Genomic DNA, 18,820 nt, shown 5'->3' with positions numbered 1-18,820 from the left:
AATTATTTGACACGCACATTAGAAACATGTTTAAGCCCACACAGCCAAAGACAACTCCACTCACCCAGTCCTGTAAAGAGCAGCACAACACTACCTGAGGTTGCATGAAAACAGCTGCTTATAGAAAATACCATTGTCCTGAAAATGTTCTGGGGACCCCTTACACCATTATTACATGGTGTTTGTGTGCGTGTTAACCTACTTGACAAGAGCATTCTTGGGCACTCAAAACCTTAGGCTCTGTTTGTACCTTACAGAAAGACTTGCGTAACCAATCCAATTGTCTTCCAAGTGGATCGAAGCTATATGTAGACAACATTACACAATCCAGTATTTTTAAGGCATTTTTTAAGCTCCAGCCTATTTGAAGAAGACATCCACTGTACATTTAATTGAGAAAGATGCATGCAAGTATCCTTCTTTACATTTTGCAGCATTAAAGGGACACACAACTTAAGAGTCAGGGAAGTTGTTTTTGCTTGCTGAGATGCAGCTTCCGATACAGAAGCATTAAAGGGAAGCAAGCTTTTTATAATCCCTCAGCAAGACAAAAGATTCTCGTCACTACAAATTCGACCATCATGTGCTGTAGGCAGTCCACACTGCATGTTTCCCCCTCTACTAACTTCTTCATATTAAGTGATTTAACTACAGTAAGCACAACCTGCAGTTTCTTCCAGTTGACTGTGTCCTTTTAACATACAAATTGTAATATCAACCTTATGCAGAACTAGATCTTTCAAATTATTGCAGCCAGCTGTTTTTTTGAAGTAGTATTTGTTCCAATGTTTTTATTTCACACTAGTCCAGATCCAAGCAGGGTCTAAGGCAGAGGCTGTAAATGATGTGGACCTTCAAGCACCTAGCATTCAGATCAACCACTCAGATCAACCACTCATGGTTTTGTTTTTATATGCGGTCATTGCCAAAAGCATCCAGCTAGTTTCAACATTCTATTAAATGGATGTTTCATAGACACCGGGTTTTTTCTCCACAGTAACATAATCCAGATCAACACCTATGAAATCATTTCCATTAACATTTACAGAAAACTTTACAGATACTTGACTAATTTCTTTAAACCCAAACAGTTTACAAAACACATCCAAAACCCACAACACATTAGTAGGAATAGACCAAAATTCAAATATGGCATTTCTCACGTAGTAATAATAAACCCGAAAACTCTTAACACATCACCTCCGTGCCAAGCCAGTCTGCACTAAAGAGGTTAGAGTAAGTAACAGGTTTGAGCTGCTTTACATTATGTTCCTGTATTTTTCTGAAATACTGAAATTTTCTCAAAAGGTTAAATGTGTACACCACAAGGACGCTTCTTCACATTTTAGCGTAAAATTTGGCATAAGTTTACAGAACCAAGGACACGTTTAGGGACAGCACTAATGGAGACCAAGTTCTTTTGGTGGCTACATTCCAAACATTTCCCCCCCCCCCCCCCCAAAATGCACACAATTTAATTTCTTCGGTGAGAGGGGAAAGAAGTGACCAGTGTGAAGAGATTCCTCTTTCTTGGAAATGAACTCCAGCCTTCCTTTTCAGAAGAAAGAACTAGCTCCTCTGCATTAGGCCCTGCCCTCTCTAAGCTTTGTAACTTTAAAGACTAGTTATTTCATTGGCTAGCACTATGCCTTTTCACAAAGTGCAGCCAGTAGTGCTTTCCCAGAGGAAGGTACACATTGTTGAGCAAAAAATGCAAGCAGTTCCATAGCAAAACACGGCATTACAACAGTTCCAGAAGGTCACATCTGCTAATATGCCACACATACACATTGGTATATTCCTATAAACAATCAGGTACATTTTCACACTTTACACAGTCTGCATTCAAACAAATTAGATGATGTTGTCCACTAGCTATATACTAGTATTTATGAAACTGTGCAGCATTAAAAGAATGGATCTGTAACTTTAATGACTAGAAATTCAAAAACAGCCATGCAATTGTCCGTGTTAGAGAAACGATTCTCTTTTGGCTGTTGCACACTCCCCCCTCCAAATGTCTGTAACTTACAGCCAATTAAATTCTTCTGTAAAAACTGTTAGTTTCCAATGCAAAATTAATGAAACATATGAGAAATGGTAAACAGCTCCTGAAGTGCTACTTCTTTGTGTCTGGAACATGAGTAATAGTGCAACATTACGTTGAGGCTGATAAGGTACTCCCCTTCTATCTTCCCAAAGTGGGAACTACTCTTTAGTAGTACCAAAATAGACACACATTTTAAAGTTAAAATTAATACTTTAAATTAATAAAAATTAAATTAAAGTTTTGTTTCCATTACAACAGTTATCCAGCTACAGATCACAGTATAAGATTTTAAAAAACAAAGCAAACACTTTTTTTTTAAAGAATTTGACAAGAATATATATATACCTTAGCAAGGTGGGCCACAGAAAGAGATGCAGGAGAGTCATCTATCTGTTCACAAAAAATTAAACACATATTCAAGTTCTACAGTCAAAACATAGCAATAGTTAACGTCTACTGTAGTCTGAGAGTCTGCACTATATCCTCTGAGTGTCACTGACAGGGGCACTGCCAACCCCGTGTAATTTGTGTTTGCTCAAAGTCCAAACCTATGGCACCTTCAGAGTGCCTGTGTGGTTAATGAGAAGAAACTAAAATAACCAAACCCGCACGACATCAACTTACTGCTCCACAATATCTCAGAGACGGACCCTTGTCAAATGCTCACATCTGTCAATTTTCAGCTAAAAAGGATTTCAGTTTATTTGAGAAGGAAGCATCACTACAGGAAACTTATTTGCAGTGTAGCCTGTAAATTAATCAGTTAACATCTCATCACTTATAAATGCACACAGTTATGCTTTTATGAAGGCAGTAGCTGCCTGGCAAAATCAAGCACAGGCATATCAGCCCTCAACCATGAACTCTGCCCCTCCTGTCACTAAGTTTAAAAATGCCAAACTCACCATACCCCACAACACCCAAATAAAACCACCAATCCAGAACATCAGCCGTAAAAGTACACCACCACTTTGTCTAGAAAAAAACAGACTGCTCAAATTAGTGAAATAAAGGTGTTTACCATGACAGAGCAGCCTACAAAAACAGAGAATACTGATGTCTTGTATTTTATTAGACCACAGGCCATACTATCCAAATTAGTTTGGGAAGTGTGAGAATTTAATATTATGCTCCTTACTATCAGAGCAAAACCAATTTTTAATGATGATGAAAACATGGAGTCAGAGCACAGTCCTGTAATTTTTTTCTCCACTGCAACCACACTCCTCCCTCCCACCTACCTCCTGGAACACCCTGCAGGAGTGAAGCCCTCAGGCCACTAGTTTGTGGTAGGCTGCAGCGTCTATTGAGAACTAATAGTGAAATGCTGTTTTTCCACAAGTAAACAGGGTAACACTTAGCTTGTTCCTTTTCCAGAATATGGAATTATATTATGCCACAAGCAGCAGTTAAGCTTACACTAGCAAAACATTATCAGAAAGACACCTGAATCACTGCTTATTAGGTCTTCAGTTGTTCAAAAATGTAGAATAAAGTGTCACAGCGTAAACGGAACAGCTCTCCTCAAGATGTCACTAAATGGATCAGAAGAGAGATTAAAACCCTTCGCTGGAAAAAAGCCCTTGTCCTTTATTACCCAATGTAGTGGAAGAATTCAAGAGAGCAGTTTTAGCAGACTCTGGGGACAAAATATTTACATGCAGAAGATGATTCCTCACTCCAGTTAATCATGTCTTCTCTAGATGTTTAGGAAAGCACAGACAACGTTACTCTAACACTAACTAAAAAAGTCTTGAAAACGTGCCTTTGGAGAGGAGCACCCAGATCTGGAACAAGAGACCTTCTTTCCACTGCAAATCTTACCAGAAGATTCAACTTTCCTTCCCTTCACAACATTTGGTACCCACTTCTGTCAAAACGGAAGTCTGATCAAGTATTTTGAAGCTTCATGCTCCACATGCCACCCTTCTTCACATGTGGAAAAACAGGCCTATGTTCTCTCATGGCAGGCACAACCACTATCACTTTGCGGGTTTTCAGAAGCAAACAAGGAATTAGGAAAGCTCTCTATTGGAGTCTGACATTAAACAGTCTAGTATTGACCAGTTACTGAAACATAACAGTTAATAAACTATTAATTAGTTCTTGTCTTTTTTTAGGAAGCAGTTATTATATGGCCTGCAGGCAACAGTCTATTTCTTAAAGGAGATGAAAGCACTCCTTTCTATGAACAGTTACCAAAAGCAGCAAATAGAAAATTAATGTACTATTTAGTACATTTGCCCAATGACCATCTTCCAATGATCCTACATTCTTGTGTCTTTGTTTTTTTCCTTTAAATGTCTGCTGAAGTATTTCCTGCCAGTCCCTCCAATCGGTCAGATAGAAACAACACCTCCGTGAAACTTGTATACAACCCCAAGGTAATACCGCAGAAGAATTGGGGGAAAAAACCCAAACCGAAAAAAACCCAAAAGTAAGCAAATAAAGAAAACCCTCAAAAAACCAGAATCAACAGTCAATGTATTAACTCCCATTTCAAACAGAAGACTAAACAGAAACTCACATAAAGCAAGTGGGAAAGGGGACAGAAAATAGGAGGAAAAGGCTAATCTCACTGCTGGAGTGCTGCATTTAAATTACAGTGGTTTCCTAAAACCCAGTAGCTTGGTTAAACTCAAAATTCAGCCAGGAAGGATCACAGCTGTGCTTGACGGTGCCAAAACAATGCGCATGACTCTCTGCATTTCTGCAAACTCTGAGGACTAATCCCAACTACAGATCCCTGCAGTTGCTGAAATAGGAATACGAAAACAAATAGGATTCACTTTCTTGATTTGGCCGTAGTAACAGTAGGACAGCAGCACAGATTTGGAAGTGTAGAATGACACCTAACATAAGAGCAAGACAATTAAGAAATATTCAAAGTATAAGTTTTTCTGCATCCTTTTTAAAAAAAAAATCTGAACTGATTTTAACATTGCTGCTTTACTGTTCAACAATAATTGGCAAGCCTTCCCAGTGGTTTATTCAGACCACAATAAGATCCAGGTTTTCTTTGAAATACATGCAGAAAGATGTTTATTTAAAATAACAAAACAAAAAACCCACACACACACTTTAGACCAAGACCTGAGTTAGCTTTAAGAAGAAAGCTAACTGTGCCTCCAACACTAGAAGCACCTGAGGCTGCAGTGCTTTTACTCTGTGTGTGCGTGTGTGAGAGAGAGGACTTGTAAAAGGCTTCCACCCTCCCTGTGGCTACCCACAACCCACATCAGGTACACTCAAAGCAAACAAGAAGGGAACAGTTTTGTGTTGTCTTCCTTTTAATTAGTTCTAACTAACACTAAGTCTTCCCTCCCACTCCAGGATTTTTCCTTTTTAAAAAAAATTTTTTTTTGAGACATCTATGTGAGCTTATGGTAAGATGCTACTTAGAAATGTAATACAAAGACGCCAGGGAACACACGAGGCTGAAAGAATATCAACCTTATTTATGAAGATGTGATTTGTGTTTATACACAAGCTAGTAAACAAAGAGAAAAATAACTCTTTCCAAGAAATAAACACCCATCTCAATTAGATCAAATACTATAAATGTGGTTTACATAAATGCATTACATTAACTACTAGGGTCACTGGGCTCACAATGAGAGGCATTCATGTCCAAAAAGGAGTTTGAGCCAATCAGTGATAGAATTATGAATGTCAGATTTTGACTTGGTGTTTTTACACCAACATACAAGAAGCTTTCCATTTTAAGTTCATTGTATACCATTCCACGAGAATCAGAGGCTGTATTCTTCACAGAACACAACCCCAGAGTTCATGAATTTCTAGATTAAGTTACCCAAACAGCTGATCAAGTGATCAGATCCAATGATCCAGGGTTAGTGCAAAGCCTCACACCATTCTAGTGAAGAAAAAGCAGTTATACTTAAAGGTGAAAAATAAACCCCAACAAATAGGAATTTTTACATTATAAGGGCTATTTTGAAAAGCACAGTTACACCTAGCCTTTGACCCAAGTCGCAAATCCAGATCTAGACCATTACCACTTAGGTATTTCCTTGTGTGAGTTATCTCTAGTTTAGCAGCCGAATGACAGTGTTTTCTAACCTGAAGAAAAATGCTGCCCCTTTTCCAAATGGAAATTCAGAGTGGGGGTATACTAAAGAAAGGCTTAACCTTTGGGAAATCAAAGCAGCATCTAACCCCGAAGCCACCAAGATCCCAAAAAGTACTGCAGGCAGAAGTTCAGAAAAATGACAGGGATTTTACCCACAAATACACCAGGCTCTAACCTTGTGCCAAAACCTGTACACTGGGTTTTAGATATTTTCATTTGCAGACAAACTATTAAACTAAACTGCTTCATCAGATAGAGTGGAAAGATGAAACGCAGAACTTCAGAATACCACTTTGTGTAGCAACCATATTTAAATTCATGGCAATCTCTCAAAGACATACATGTACTCAGAGGGGCCCAAATAATTCTACACTTCAATTACACACTTTTAGGAACAAATACCCAAGCATTTAAGGACATGAAAAGGAAACATTTAGCTGCACATGACTGTCCTCAAAACGTATGGGATGTGTTGGTTTGGGTATTTGTTTGAACCCCCAGGTCAAAAGTAAGAAACAGTACCAAGTTTAAGCACAGTGGTTTCTCAGTGGGTTTTGATAACATTTTCAAAATCCATTAGGCAAAAAGAGTATTTAAAAAAAAATGCTAAGTGATATAATGTGGAAATGGCAGAAAATTCACTCCAAACAATTTGGATTCCAAGAAACAAAAAGCACAAAACAACCTGTACAAACATATGCATTACTAGCTATACACAGATGTAGAACAGGGCACCATGTTCAGTTGTGCAAACCTCGGACCTACATGATCTAAAAGCGATCATACATTACCTGTACAACACAAAGTCATACAGGAAATATTCTAGCATATTCAATATGAAATGCAATGCATCACTAGGCACAAATACCAATATTCACATTAGGACTGTGCAAATGATGGCATTACCCAGTTTTTCCTATGCTGAATCAAAGACATTGTCTTTACAACATACACCAGGTTTTACTGGAATATATAATTAGTTAATGTCTGGAAAATTAATACAAGGCTACGTTGTTTAGAATTAAGTGCAGTGTGTAGAAAAAAGTGTGAGATTGTGTTTTTACATACTGCTTTTGATGTTCCACTCACTGGCTCGGTACGACTTCTGGAAGAAGAAATAAAGGTGATCAGAATTTCAGGTAAAGCACTTGTACCCAGCATAAAGCAGTGACAACAGATTATAAAACCTGAACATCAAAACATTATGTTCTGATAGTCTAGGGAATGTGGAAATTTATTCATATACCTAAACTGTTCTCTCTTGGTACATTCAGTGCAACTAAAAAAAAACCCAAATCCCGTTCCTACTTTGTCACAAATTAAGATGTACAGATATAGAACACAACAGTGCAAGAGGAAGTCCTCAGGTATTTTGTCTCTGCTGCGTAAGTATCAAAAAGATGAAGTCTGTGTTACAGCTTGGTGTTCTTAAATATTATCAACTATCAAAATACAAAGGCAACTTTAACCAATCTGTACATATCTAGTATTACAAATGGGTACCAGATACAGTAATTTCCAAGAAAGAACACTGACGTTCTAGACACTTTGAAGTGCAAGTTTACTTCAGAGAAAACAGTCGGTCATCTGACAAAGAAATAACAAAAATGGCAGCAGCATAGGCTTTAGAACAGAGTTTCTTTGTGAAAGCCCAAGCACTGTATTCAGATAGCTACTACATTTAGCCATGGAAGTGCCAAAATACTAAATGTGTTACACATGCAATATTGACTAAAAATAGTAGCAGAAATGTCACCTGAAAGCAGTTTCTAGGGTTTGGTGTGATTTAGGAGCCCTGTGACAAAAAAGAAAAGGTCTTACTTGCCAGAAGTTGCTTGAAGGTAATCTTGAAAAGGCTACAATCTTTTTGGCAATAGTCATTACATTTGAAAACTTGCTGAGATTCCACACACTTATTGATCTGTATCTGCGTGCTACTCATCATGAATCAGATGTGCAGCCCTTGATCTAGTTAACAAACAATTCCTACGTCATCCAAAGTGTCCCATGAGCAGAGACAATTCAAAGGCTGCTGTGGAATTTATGTACAAATAGAAAGGCTCAGGCTTCCTGCCACTACTAGAATACCACCAGGCTCGCAAGTACAGCCACGTACCTCCTGAAGATGAGAAAGTACAGGGAAATACTTTAGATTACCACACAATGGTTTCTTCACCCATTTACCTTGAAGAACATGCAACAAGGTGAGTAACACATTTTTGAAGGCCTCTCCACCATTATAGCATACATTCCTCGTTCCCAAACATTAACCACTCTACCAAGTTGTTTCTGCAATGTTTCCAGCTGAAGGAATAGAAAGCTCATCTGCCTGGTTCATTTTCAACACTACAACAGCAGTGCCATTCTTTCCTTATCCCCACATACAGGTCTTTGTTTGATCTTTGATGCTAGCAGCATCTCTCCTCTCATTTCAGGGCAGTATTATGATACCAGGAGAGAGCGCCAGCCAACCAGAAACAGAGGATGCATTGACAGGGCGGCACTAAGCACACATATTTAAATTAACCCCCAAAACAAGGCCATGGTTATAAGCACAACACTGTGGCGTCCTGAATGCCTAGGTAGTGCCTGAAAGCACTGCAACAACTACTGAAGTAATATGCCCAAAGTTTACATGCAGAGTCACATCAATTCAGGGTTTTTTGCTCGCAAATGCTTCACAGGTACCAGGATGCTGCTGTACTGTTTTTTCGAGACACACAGTAACTCATCAGTCTACTGTATTGACTGAGAACCAACATGAGAAAGACATGGCAAAACCACAAGCTAATAATACCGACTAATTGTGGGGGAGAGGCGTCTCTTTAAGAAGGCTGGAAAACATGAATGTTCAAACAATGCTAATGTAGCTGAATACATACCTGACAGCAATAATCCTGCAGTCAGCATTGCATTTGGATAGCTGTAAGTTTAACCAATACTTCCGATTCTCTGTCCTCCATAAATCTTAGGAATATAGATTGAAAACCTGGAGCACTGATATCAACTTAGGGTAAAAACAGACTTAGATAACTAGTAACACTTGGTAACGTGCTGAACTGCTTACTGAGTTTCAAGTTTGGAAAGGGTTAACTATTCCTTTGTTGTACTCGCTCAAAAGGTGATACACTTTAGGATAGTGTTCTTTTTCTCTTGCCTGAAGTGGACATTGTCTTTAGGAAACTAATAGGAATCACTTATGAATGGAACTTCTGGTTTGCATGGTTTGCCAGCTGGCAACCCTTGGTCTTTCCTCTGTGCCTAGTACGCAAAACACCCAGATTTGGGGAGTAAGAATACCTGCCATATCCCACCCTGCCTCCCCCAAATGCAAGAAATTGTCAGTGTTTGACTATCAGACTCTTCTGAGGTGGGAACAAATTATAAGTTTACACAAGAATGCCTATCTGTCTTTACTATAAAAGCAATAAAATCAAACACATAAAAGAAGGAATCTCTCCACGCAGAGGAAATGGGATCTACAACTTGGCTCTCAGAAGAATCAACCCCAAGAACAAACCCAATGGAATCATCTTAAAAGCTACCATTGTTGCAGTTTGAACCCCATCTCCCAGCAGGCCAAAACATGTAAGTCTACTTGGGGACAGATACATTAAAATCTAGCCCATGACAACAAAAATTAACAGCAGCTTTAACAAGAAAGATACAATCTGAATGTCTCTTGTAAACTAATATCAATTTAAAAAGTTAATGCGCTGAAACCCCTAACCAAGAATACAATGCTTTATGGATACTTACATAACACAGGTTTTGCTGGTGACTTTAACTCCTCCAGCGGGGATTCTTCTAACAATTACCGATGAGTTCTTAGGAATCAGGGCATTACCATCTGTGTATTCTGAAAACAACATCAATACAGAAAAAGAATTTGCCAGTTTACGAGAACGTATATCAATACATAATTACACAACATTTCAGAGAATCCCTTTATGGATAGAAAAGCAAAATTTGATATGTAACATTGCGCTTTGATCGTCCCAACACACTGAAAGTACATTTCAAGAAATCGTCAGGTTTGATAATCAAACACAAGCAGCACAATCTTTTTCATGTTTTTAAAATGGCTGGAGTGCCAACAGCAAAATGGTCTCAAAGGTCACTGAAGCGGAGTCTGCTAATGCATGAGGTTCTTTCCTGATCTAGCTTAAGTTGCTTTTGCTTCTGTTAGGCTACAAAACCAATAGACCTTTGGAGAAAAACCAACCACAGCAAAGTCTCACCTGCATAAACCAGATTCTGAAGTCTGACTAGCTTGTCCTGCAACAAAAGAGGCCCTCAGCTAAAGCATGACAACTCTGCACCATTGCTTTCAGAGCTGTTAACTGTATCAGTTCCCCTGTGCTGCTAGTGGTCAAGACTGACAGAACACAGAAGAGAGCCTGCCATCTCTGTCTATTCCTTGGAGCTTAATCCATCAACAACACCGCTTTACATGTAAATGGAAACAAAACTGGCAATGCTAGTATTTGGATCACAGAAATTTGGGGGGGTTTTGAGCTTGCTTTCACAAGTAGGGCAGAATTGGCTCCAACTAAAGTGCTATCTCCCCTCTGAAGCTTATCATCTCATTTGAATTAACCCAAGGGACGTGAATTGGATGTCAATAGTTGTGGATGCCCTGTCCCTGAGCTTTTGAGCAACCTGGTCTAGTGGAAGGTGTCCCTGCCCATGGCAGGGGGGTTGGAACTAGATGATCTTTCAGGTCCCTTCCAACCCAAACCACTCCACGATTCTAGGATTCTATGAATTCTTGCGATTCATTTTGCAGAGCAGAGAGACTCAAACGAAATTCCTTATGAAGACAGCCGTGAAAAGCCTTTTGAAAAGAGTGTGTGCCTGAAGCTACCCATGCTTTGCCTTGGCTTACACCATGTTAGTCTTTGAAGAGGAGGAAAGCCTTCTGACCTTCTACATAAGGCCCAAACAAAAAAACAAACTACCTGAGACACTTTGACTGAGTAAGCTTAAAATGCAAAGATCTCTCCATGAGAATGGTTTTTATATTGTCCTTACACAAGCTGGATATGACTAAATATTTTAAATCACTATCAGCAGCCATTCCCTGTAATCTGCCTACAGTTTTAAACATTAAAAGCTCTTACCTTTGCAGACCGAATCAGAACAATGGTCTGAAAACCAAAGATGCTGTATATCTAGTCAAGCTCTGTCGGGGTGGTTTTGCTCAGTGATCACACACAAAACAGGAATATTTCACAATTTATGCTTCATTTTTCAGTATATTATTCCTACAGGCAGGAACCTCTCTTACCCCAAAAACCTACCAGAAGACATTATTTCAACAATGAAATGAAAATTTTACTTCTCTTTCCAAATGACAGAATGCTTCTTCAGAAAACTGAGAAATCATTTAGCTGAAACTAATTCCTGGTCTTCCCCCCTAGGGAACCGAACAGCAAGCTTCCCCCAGACTTCCAAGTAGGTTCAAATTGTAGGAGAAAGGACTACTAATGATGAAAACAAAAGCTTTTACAGAAGTCATATACCCTGAAAGCAACCCCTAGAGCTCTTCTCAAAAACGAAACTCTAACCCTTCCACAGCCACCTGTCAAGAAAGGCCTGCACTGGGACTTTTTGATGGAGAAGGAGCTGAAGCAGTACTGAGGCCCAGGCAGGCAACTGGGACATCATGGCAGCTGCAGATCTAGAAGCCCAAACCAGCTGTTTCGACCTGCTGAATGGAGTCATACAGAGCGTTCTTTCTGGTCCAGATCACAAACTGCTGGACTGACATTTCAGAGACAGAGGACAAGCAACAGTGGCTCCACAAAAAGGCAGGAGTTTGCTACGCCTGTGCTGAACTGAGGATTGTTCTAGTTCTGCAGCAGATTTACAAGTGGCAGCACCTCGCCTAGGAAGAGACTGTATATATGAGGACAGCAACCAATGCATTTATTCACAAATGATGCAAGCCTGCAGAGGTCAATTCGAACATGCCCAACAGCTGTGTGATGCAAAAAGAGGAATAAGTCCTCTTCTAGTACTTGGTGACAATTCATTGACCTTTAGAAGAGAAGCATTGACATCTGCCTTCTGAATAGACTATCCTTGCATGCATTTCTCTCTCTCTCTCAATATATGCTTGTTTTCAATACGCTCGTTAAGTGCACCGTGAAGAGAGCTCCAGCCATCTAGTAACAGACTGATATAAAAATGAATTCACCTTAAAAGTCCATCAGTATACGTTTAAATGCATCAGCTGAAGAGTGACAATAGCTCGGTGAAGGAAAGGCTTTCTTTGTATAGGACACTTATCACGGCACCTATTTGTATTTGGTACTTGAAGTATCCCACCAGCTTGGTCACCATGTCAGAGAATTTGTGGAAGAGTGTTTACATACAGCAGAGTCCATTGCTGAGTTAGTTCTGTGAAGGGGCCTGATATTAACTGGCTTTAATACATTTATTTTTCCTTCGCCTCAATTAACTGAATTAATTTTGGTGATGAAATTTTATTAGAGGTGAAGCCAAACAATGTCGACTAAAAAGTCAACTTTTTTCTTTTTTTAAGTAGGGAAGGACTAAATCTGGCACACTATTCCTGAAGTCCCTCTCAATTTGAATTTAACAGACGCCAGCTTAGTCTAACAGCTCTCAGACTGAACTGGTGTCTCCCAGCAGGAACCTATTCCCCATGGGCAGCAGCATCCCCTAGCAGAGACTCAGTAACTACCAGGACCTGCAAAGCAGTGTCACACTGCCTCACCTCATGACTCCACATCTGCAAAGTGAGCAGTCATGTCATGCTCAACAAGGCTACTTTTCACACTTGTCCAAGCAGCACTCCAATAGAAATGTTCAGCAAAGCTGGAGGTAACAACATTGTTGAATCCTATTTCCTGATAGCACGACACTTGTTTTACTGGCAGTGATGGCCAGTAAGGGGCTACTGGGCTTTTGTCAATCTGACCTGTGATTAAAAGTAAGGATCCCATTAACTCAGAAAGCTTGCAAAAGCAAAGGAAGATTTGGATGTTATCTTAAAGTCAAGAGCAGAAGAGACCTAACAGTCTAAAAGACAAGAAATTTAGTATGCTTGAAAGACCCAAGGGAAAGAAGTATTTCATGGAGGCAGACAAGTTAAACAAGAGCTACTTTGACTGCTGCCTCATACGGACTCAGAAAGCTTAAATCAGCTATTGCATCAGTGTCCACAACCTTCTTCCTGCAAAAAAGTACAAGCAGCTCAGGTTATGCTCTGCTTCGCATTGAATGCACCATTTAAAAATCCCATTTTTAAATTCACCTATAATTCTGAAAATCTGCTAGCTTTAATAATTTCTCTCATATGTATGCTATCAACAGGTTACTGAAAAAAGCTCCTACTTTATTTTACGGCCTGCTTTAATCCACCATTTGGAGTCTGACAGCAGTGAAAAAGCACCTCTCCGAGCACTATGTAGAGAAGTATTTTCACCCAGATAAAGTACAGAAGCTCTTCAGAACAGAAGTCATTGGAAAGCAAGCCTATATGTGAAATGACAAAGAAAAGCCTTTACTAGCCTTAGATGCCTTGCCAACCAGCTATTATGCTACTGGGGAAAGGATTTGCAGGGTAAGAGCTGACAATGACTACTAACATGCCAGACTGTCTCTACCAGAAAAGAGGGTAACTCCCAAGAACACTTTTTCCCCCTAGCGCTTAAAAATACGCTTTCTCACAGTGTGAGTTTTTAGCTCTCTTCTAATCAACACCACTTGCACGCTTTGCGACAAACAAACAAATCATCTGTGTAGCTGCACTGAAAGCACTGCCTTGAAACATCCTGATGAACAGACTGGACTACTATTTCTGGATTTTCAGCTTCCACCCAAGCAGGTATCCCTGATCTCACCTACAACTGGTATATCATCATTTCCTCAATGAGCTAGCTCAGTAGGTCAACCAGTTCATGGAGCTTTCATTTGCATTGTTGTCATACAGTACTGTGCTCCAAAAGAGCACCTGTATTGCTTTGAAAGGATGAGTCAATAAAATCTGACATACTTTCAATCATTAATCTGATTATACAGACCGCCTGATGCCTTCATGTCTTATTGGCACTGCTCGCTGCTTCAGCATGGGACTGGGAAAGCGAAAGCAATGCTGGAGGCAACGTGGTATGTCCCAAACGGAGCCTGCCCTAAGCACCTGGCCAAGGGACATTAACCCAGCTGACAGCACACCCCCGAGAGGTCCCAAACCTGCTGCTGATGGAGTCCAAGCAGCTGACTGCCAGACAGGCAGTGCATGAGCTCCACTGTAACATCTTGTTTTTTGAATGGGTACATGACTTACCCTCAGCTCAGCCTGGGAAACAGGGGACTCCATACCCTTTCTGAAAGCTCTACACAATAATGCTGCACAGCAGCCCAAGAACTAATTGCACTCGGAGGTGTAATCAAAGCAATCCCCCATACTAGCACTGCAACACAAAATGCCACGGTGAAGGACAAGGTTTAAAAGTTGCTTAAAAGTCTTCTCTAAAATGCTACGTTTGCACAGTGTTGAAGACATTCCAGTAGACAGATAGACAGACTGACATCAGCTGTGAGGCCAAATGATTTCATTCACAGTTAGCACGTGGGTTTTTTTGAAGACATCACATTGTGGCATTACTAAAACTGTCAAGTGCATGCTGCAACACTGAACTCAAGCAAGTTCTGCGTTCAAGAGACAGTCTTCTAAGAGCACTATTCTTCCTTAAAACTATTCATCTAAGACCAGTTCTGAGACCCATTTTTGCTTTTATATTTTCTTGCATTTTGCCTGATAAGCAGAATTGCACGTTCTCCAAGTGTTTTGAGTCAGAATGGTACAGGGCAGGAAAGAGTATTCAAGAGACCCGAGTTCTGGAGTTTGCAGTTCTTCCACAATACTGTGAGAACATCCTATTACAAAAGACAGGTCAAGAAATCCAGATCAAATTCAAAGGAGGCAAGTTTAAATGCATCATTCTGGCCTAGAGGCTTTTGGAAGGCAATTCTGCCTTTATAGAACATGCCTCCATAGTAAGCTTGGAAGAGGACACCCACACTCCCTCCCTACTTTTAAAATCAGTCCCAACCATCCATTTTGCCTTCCCACCATCTTAAAAAGAGTCCTTCCTATCATTTTTTTCCACTGATATTTAAAATCCTGTTTCCTTTTAGCTGATACTAACATTGCTTCTCCTACTAGATTTCCATTATGAAAAGTAACAGTTACTGAACTGTAAAGGCTTAGAGTGCTTGGAAAAATCTGAGCAAGTAGGCCATCTTCACTCAAGGTTCACTTTGTTCTTTCCAAGATCATTTCAACATTTAGGCAGGACTCCAGCACAGGCAAAGTTATAAAAACTCAGTCCTTTATGTCCACATGGAAGAATTCCAAACATCCCTTTTAGGCAGAATACCCTGGTCTACATTTTTCCTTTATCTTCTGAAGGTGAGCTTAAGCATCTACATCTGATTAATAAAAACTGAAATTCACAGTTATGCATATAAACCAAAAACTTGGCATACATACATACATATTACACCGAAATGTACTCTCTAGCTTTGCTCTGAAAACCACTGGGGGATTTTTGCCTTTTCCCATGGAAAACACCCTTATGGAAGATTCAAGAAGCATCTGTATCACTGATATACCCATGCAGTGGCATAAAACGAGTTGAAGACAAAACTAAGTCACCAAGACCACTTTTTTTTCTTCAAACTAGCCATCTGTTCTGTTTCCATCACTTTCAGCTTTGTCTGCCAGATCTCTCTGAAGATTTCTTTGAGGTTTGTTATTAAAGGATCTCCTCCCACATTTCCTTATCATTTTACCTAGAAGAATTTCCAGGAAACCAAAACTTTTGTAAGCACTATACATTGCCCATCAACCACGTGTTCTTCTGTGCCTAGCTCCGCGTCTAAAGCACAGATCTGAAGGTAGTTGTCAGAACAGCAACTACAAAAGAACAGCTCTGTGAGGTCCCCAACACAAGTCACAGCTACCAATCGTGGCCGAATCACATTATCGCTTCCCACCCCGCTTCATCCCTGGCGACGCTTGCCCTCCCAGTCCTCCCGCATGCTGGCGGGATGGCCCCCAGCCTGACTCATGCTACGTGGGGATGAGCCACAAAGGGCAGAGCGTGGCTCCCGCAGGCCATGGCCGTCGCGGGGTCGTCTGCGACGCCGCCAGCCGGGCAGTCCCCGAGGCCCCGTGCCTGTTGCCCCCACGCACCTTCTTTGGTCTGGGCGTTGGTGATCTGCAGGTCGCAGCTGGCCGCCGTCAGCTTCTCGCGGCCCATGATCTGGAGCTTGAGGTCATGCAGAGAGATGTAGAGGCCGTCGAAGGTGACCGTATCATAGTTCAGCCTGGAGAAGAACTTGTAGTGGACACGCGACATGGTCGCGGCCAGGCGATGCCTGTTCCGCGACAGCGTCTACCGTGGCAGATGGAGGCGATGCTCGCCCGGCTCCTCCTCGCAGCCCAGGGGGGCAGGCGGATGATGGGGAGAGGCCCTGTGAGAGACTGAAAGAGTTAATGTCTCAAACATGGCGGTGGGGCAAGTTCTATGTAATGACGAACTCTGCATAGCAAGGAACCACAGGTGAAAAGAAGGCAATCAGCACAGATCAGCACAGACTTCAGCAACAGGATGGGGAGGCCATGCCGGGGGGGTGTGCAGCTCTGTGTTCTGATACGCTGATCTGATATGCTGAGCAGGGCAGCTCACCATGCGTGGCCAAAGATCAAACAATGGTCGTGTCTGCAGAGAAGGAGGAGTTACTCCCCAAATGACCTCCAAGCCCAGCGATCCATTTCCCGAAGGTTCTGAAAGCACAAACCACGCATGACCCTTAACTAGCCTAATGAGTTGGAGTGCTCGCCTGAAGGAGGGGCAAGGATGATAAAAGGACACAAACTGAAGCCCCACGCACGCACGCCCACCAGAACTGGACCCCTAGGCTGACTGGACCAACGCTGGACCCAGGACCAGTGACATCTTTCTCTTTTCCTTTTACTCCCTCTGTCTTGCTCTCTCTTTCCCTCTCCTTTCCCATAATCCTTACACCTCATCCCTTTAAGACATAAAACTGCTGACCAAGTCTGGGACTAGGAGTGGATTGAGCCGCCCCTAGGCTCTCCTCTGAGAGGGAGTCTAGAAAGCAAGGGGGTCTGCTCTGAACCTTGAGACTCAACAGGAGGGACCTCCTTCTGCCCTGAATTGATGCATATGGTTACCACGGGTTACACGGTTTACTGAGGTAGTTTCATGCCAACTCCTGTTGAGAGAAACCCCGTCACCTACTGTTGTTACACCTTACAAGTTCAGTTTGCTTCCGCCACGAATAAAATGCTTAACTGATCCTTTGGTGTCGTTTCACCTTAATGTAGCCCGGGGGAATTCTGAACTCAACACGACTCCCTGGTCTGTCTGGCCTGTGTCGTGACAGACCCCCGCGGCCCCGGCTCGGCCTCCAGCTCCCTCTCTCGCACGCAGCGCTCCCAGTCCTGGCCGCTCGCTGTGGTAACTCGGGCACCCCTGCCTCAGCGTTCCGCCGAGGGGCTCACCAGCCACCAACCGCAGAGGCTGCCGCCAGCGTGTCAGTGTGCACCTGCAACGGAACACCGCACCCGCCCCTCTGCGCCTTCCATGACCCAGTGCGTTACGACAAAGAGCCCGTGTCCTGTCACCCCCCGGGTCTGTCACTGACCCGTGTCCCTCCTGTCACCCCGCAGGCTGTCACCACCCCGTGTCCCCTCCTGTCAGCAGCCAGCCAGGGCAAGACAGCCTGGGGGGGTTTGCCGTGGGGCACTCGGCTGCCCGCGCCGCAGTGACAGTGAAGGGGGGGGACATCTCGGGCTGTTGGAGTGTATCTTGTGCGTTTATGGACAGTTCAGTCAAAGAAGCCAGTGGCCATCTAGGCTGAGTTCCATAAACCAATGTACTTCCCAACTGTGGCACATCCACAGCTGCTTGAACTCTGCAGAGGAGGACTAAAGAGTAAGGAATGAACCATCGGCGTTAGGAGGTGCCCCAGGACAATGTTTCTTGCTCTCTCAGTCATCGCAGCTGCTGCTGCAACAGCCCCAGCACAGGACATCATGCTTTGAATTACGAGGTCTAGTTCTGCTGAGTCACATTCTACAGCTTGCAGCCGTTTCTGGGCTAACTGGCGATTCCTTTCTGTCCATGTACATATAATACAAAAGGCTTGTTGTAGTCTGGCAGGGTGTCCTGGTTTCAGCTGGGATAGAGTTAACTGTCTTCCTAGTAGCTGGTACAGTGCTATGTCTTGAGTTCAGTATGACAAGAATGTTGATAACACTGATGTTTTCAGTTGTTGCTCAGCAGTGTTTAGACTAAAGTCAAGGATTTTTCAGCTTCTCATGCCCAGCCAGCGAGAAGGCTGGAGGGGCACAAGAAGTTGGCACAGGACACAGCCAGGGCACCTGACCCAAACTGGCCAACGGTGTATTCCATACCATGGGACGTCCCATCTAGTATAGGAACGGGGAAGTGGGGGGGGAATCACCGCTCGGGGGGACTGTCTGGGTGTCGGTCGGCGGGTGGTGAGCAATTGCACTGCGCATCATTTGTACATTCCAATCCTTTCATTATTACTGTTGTCATTTTATTAGTGTTATCATTATCATTATTAGTTTCTTCTCTTCTGTTCCA

General features: G+C 42.1%; 1 protein-coding gene across 1 annotated transcript; it reads right to left on the bottom strand.

Moving 5' to 3' along the window:
- Positions 1-7,043: 7,043 nt before the first annotated feature.
- Positions 7,044-16,540, bottom strand: LOC128135797 (E3 ubiquitin-protein ligase RBBP6-like). Its single transcript, XM_052774880.1, has 3 exons — positions 16,375-16,540; positions 9,903-10,002; positions 7,044-7,248 (listed from the first exon to the last, which is right to left on the bottom strand). The coding sequence occupies exons 1-3, from the start codon at positions 16,538-16,540 to the stop codon at positions 7,104-7,106; spliced, it is 411 nt and encodes a 136-aa protein (XP_052630840.1). The 3' UTR covers positions 7,044-7,103.
- Positions 16,541-18,820: the final 2,280 nt, after the last annotated feature.

Source organism: Harpia harpyja, chromosome 24 (genome assembly GCF_026419915.1).
Source record: "Harpia harpyja isolate bHarHar1 chromosome 24, bHarHar1 primary haplotype, whole genome shotgun sequence".
Classification (NCBI taxonomy): domain Eukaryota; kingdom Metazoa; phylum Chordata; class Aves; order Accipitriformes; family Accipitridae; genus Harpia; species Harpia harpyja.
Note: the sequence above shows the minus strand (reverse complement) of the source record. Positions and strands in the feature narration are given on the sequence as shown.

Bases quoted from the DNA above. Each gene is read 5' to 3' on its own strand.
- LOC128135797 (XM_052774880.1), bottom strand. From the start codon at position 16,540: ATGTCGCGTGTCCACTACAAGTTCTTCTCCAGGCTGAACTATGATACG. The intron at 10,003-16,374 runs GTGCGTGGGGGC...TGTTGTTTTCAG, and splicing joins CAACGCCCAGACCAAAGAAG to AATACACAGATGGTAATGCC. The intron at 7,249-9,902 runs GTAAGTATCCAT...TTCTTCTTCCAG, and splicing joins ACCAGCAAAACCTGTGTTAT to AAGTCGTACCGAGCCAGTGA.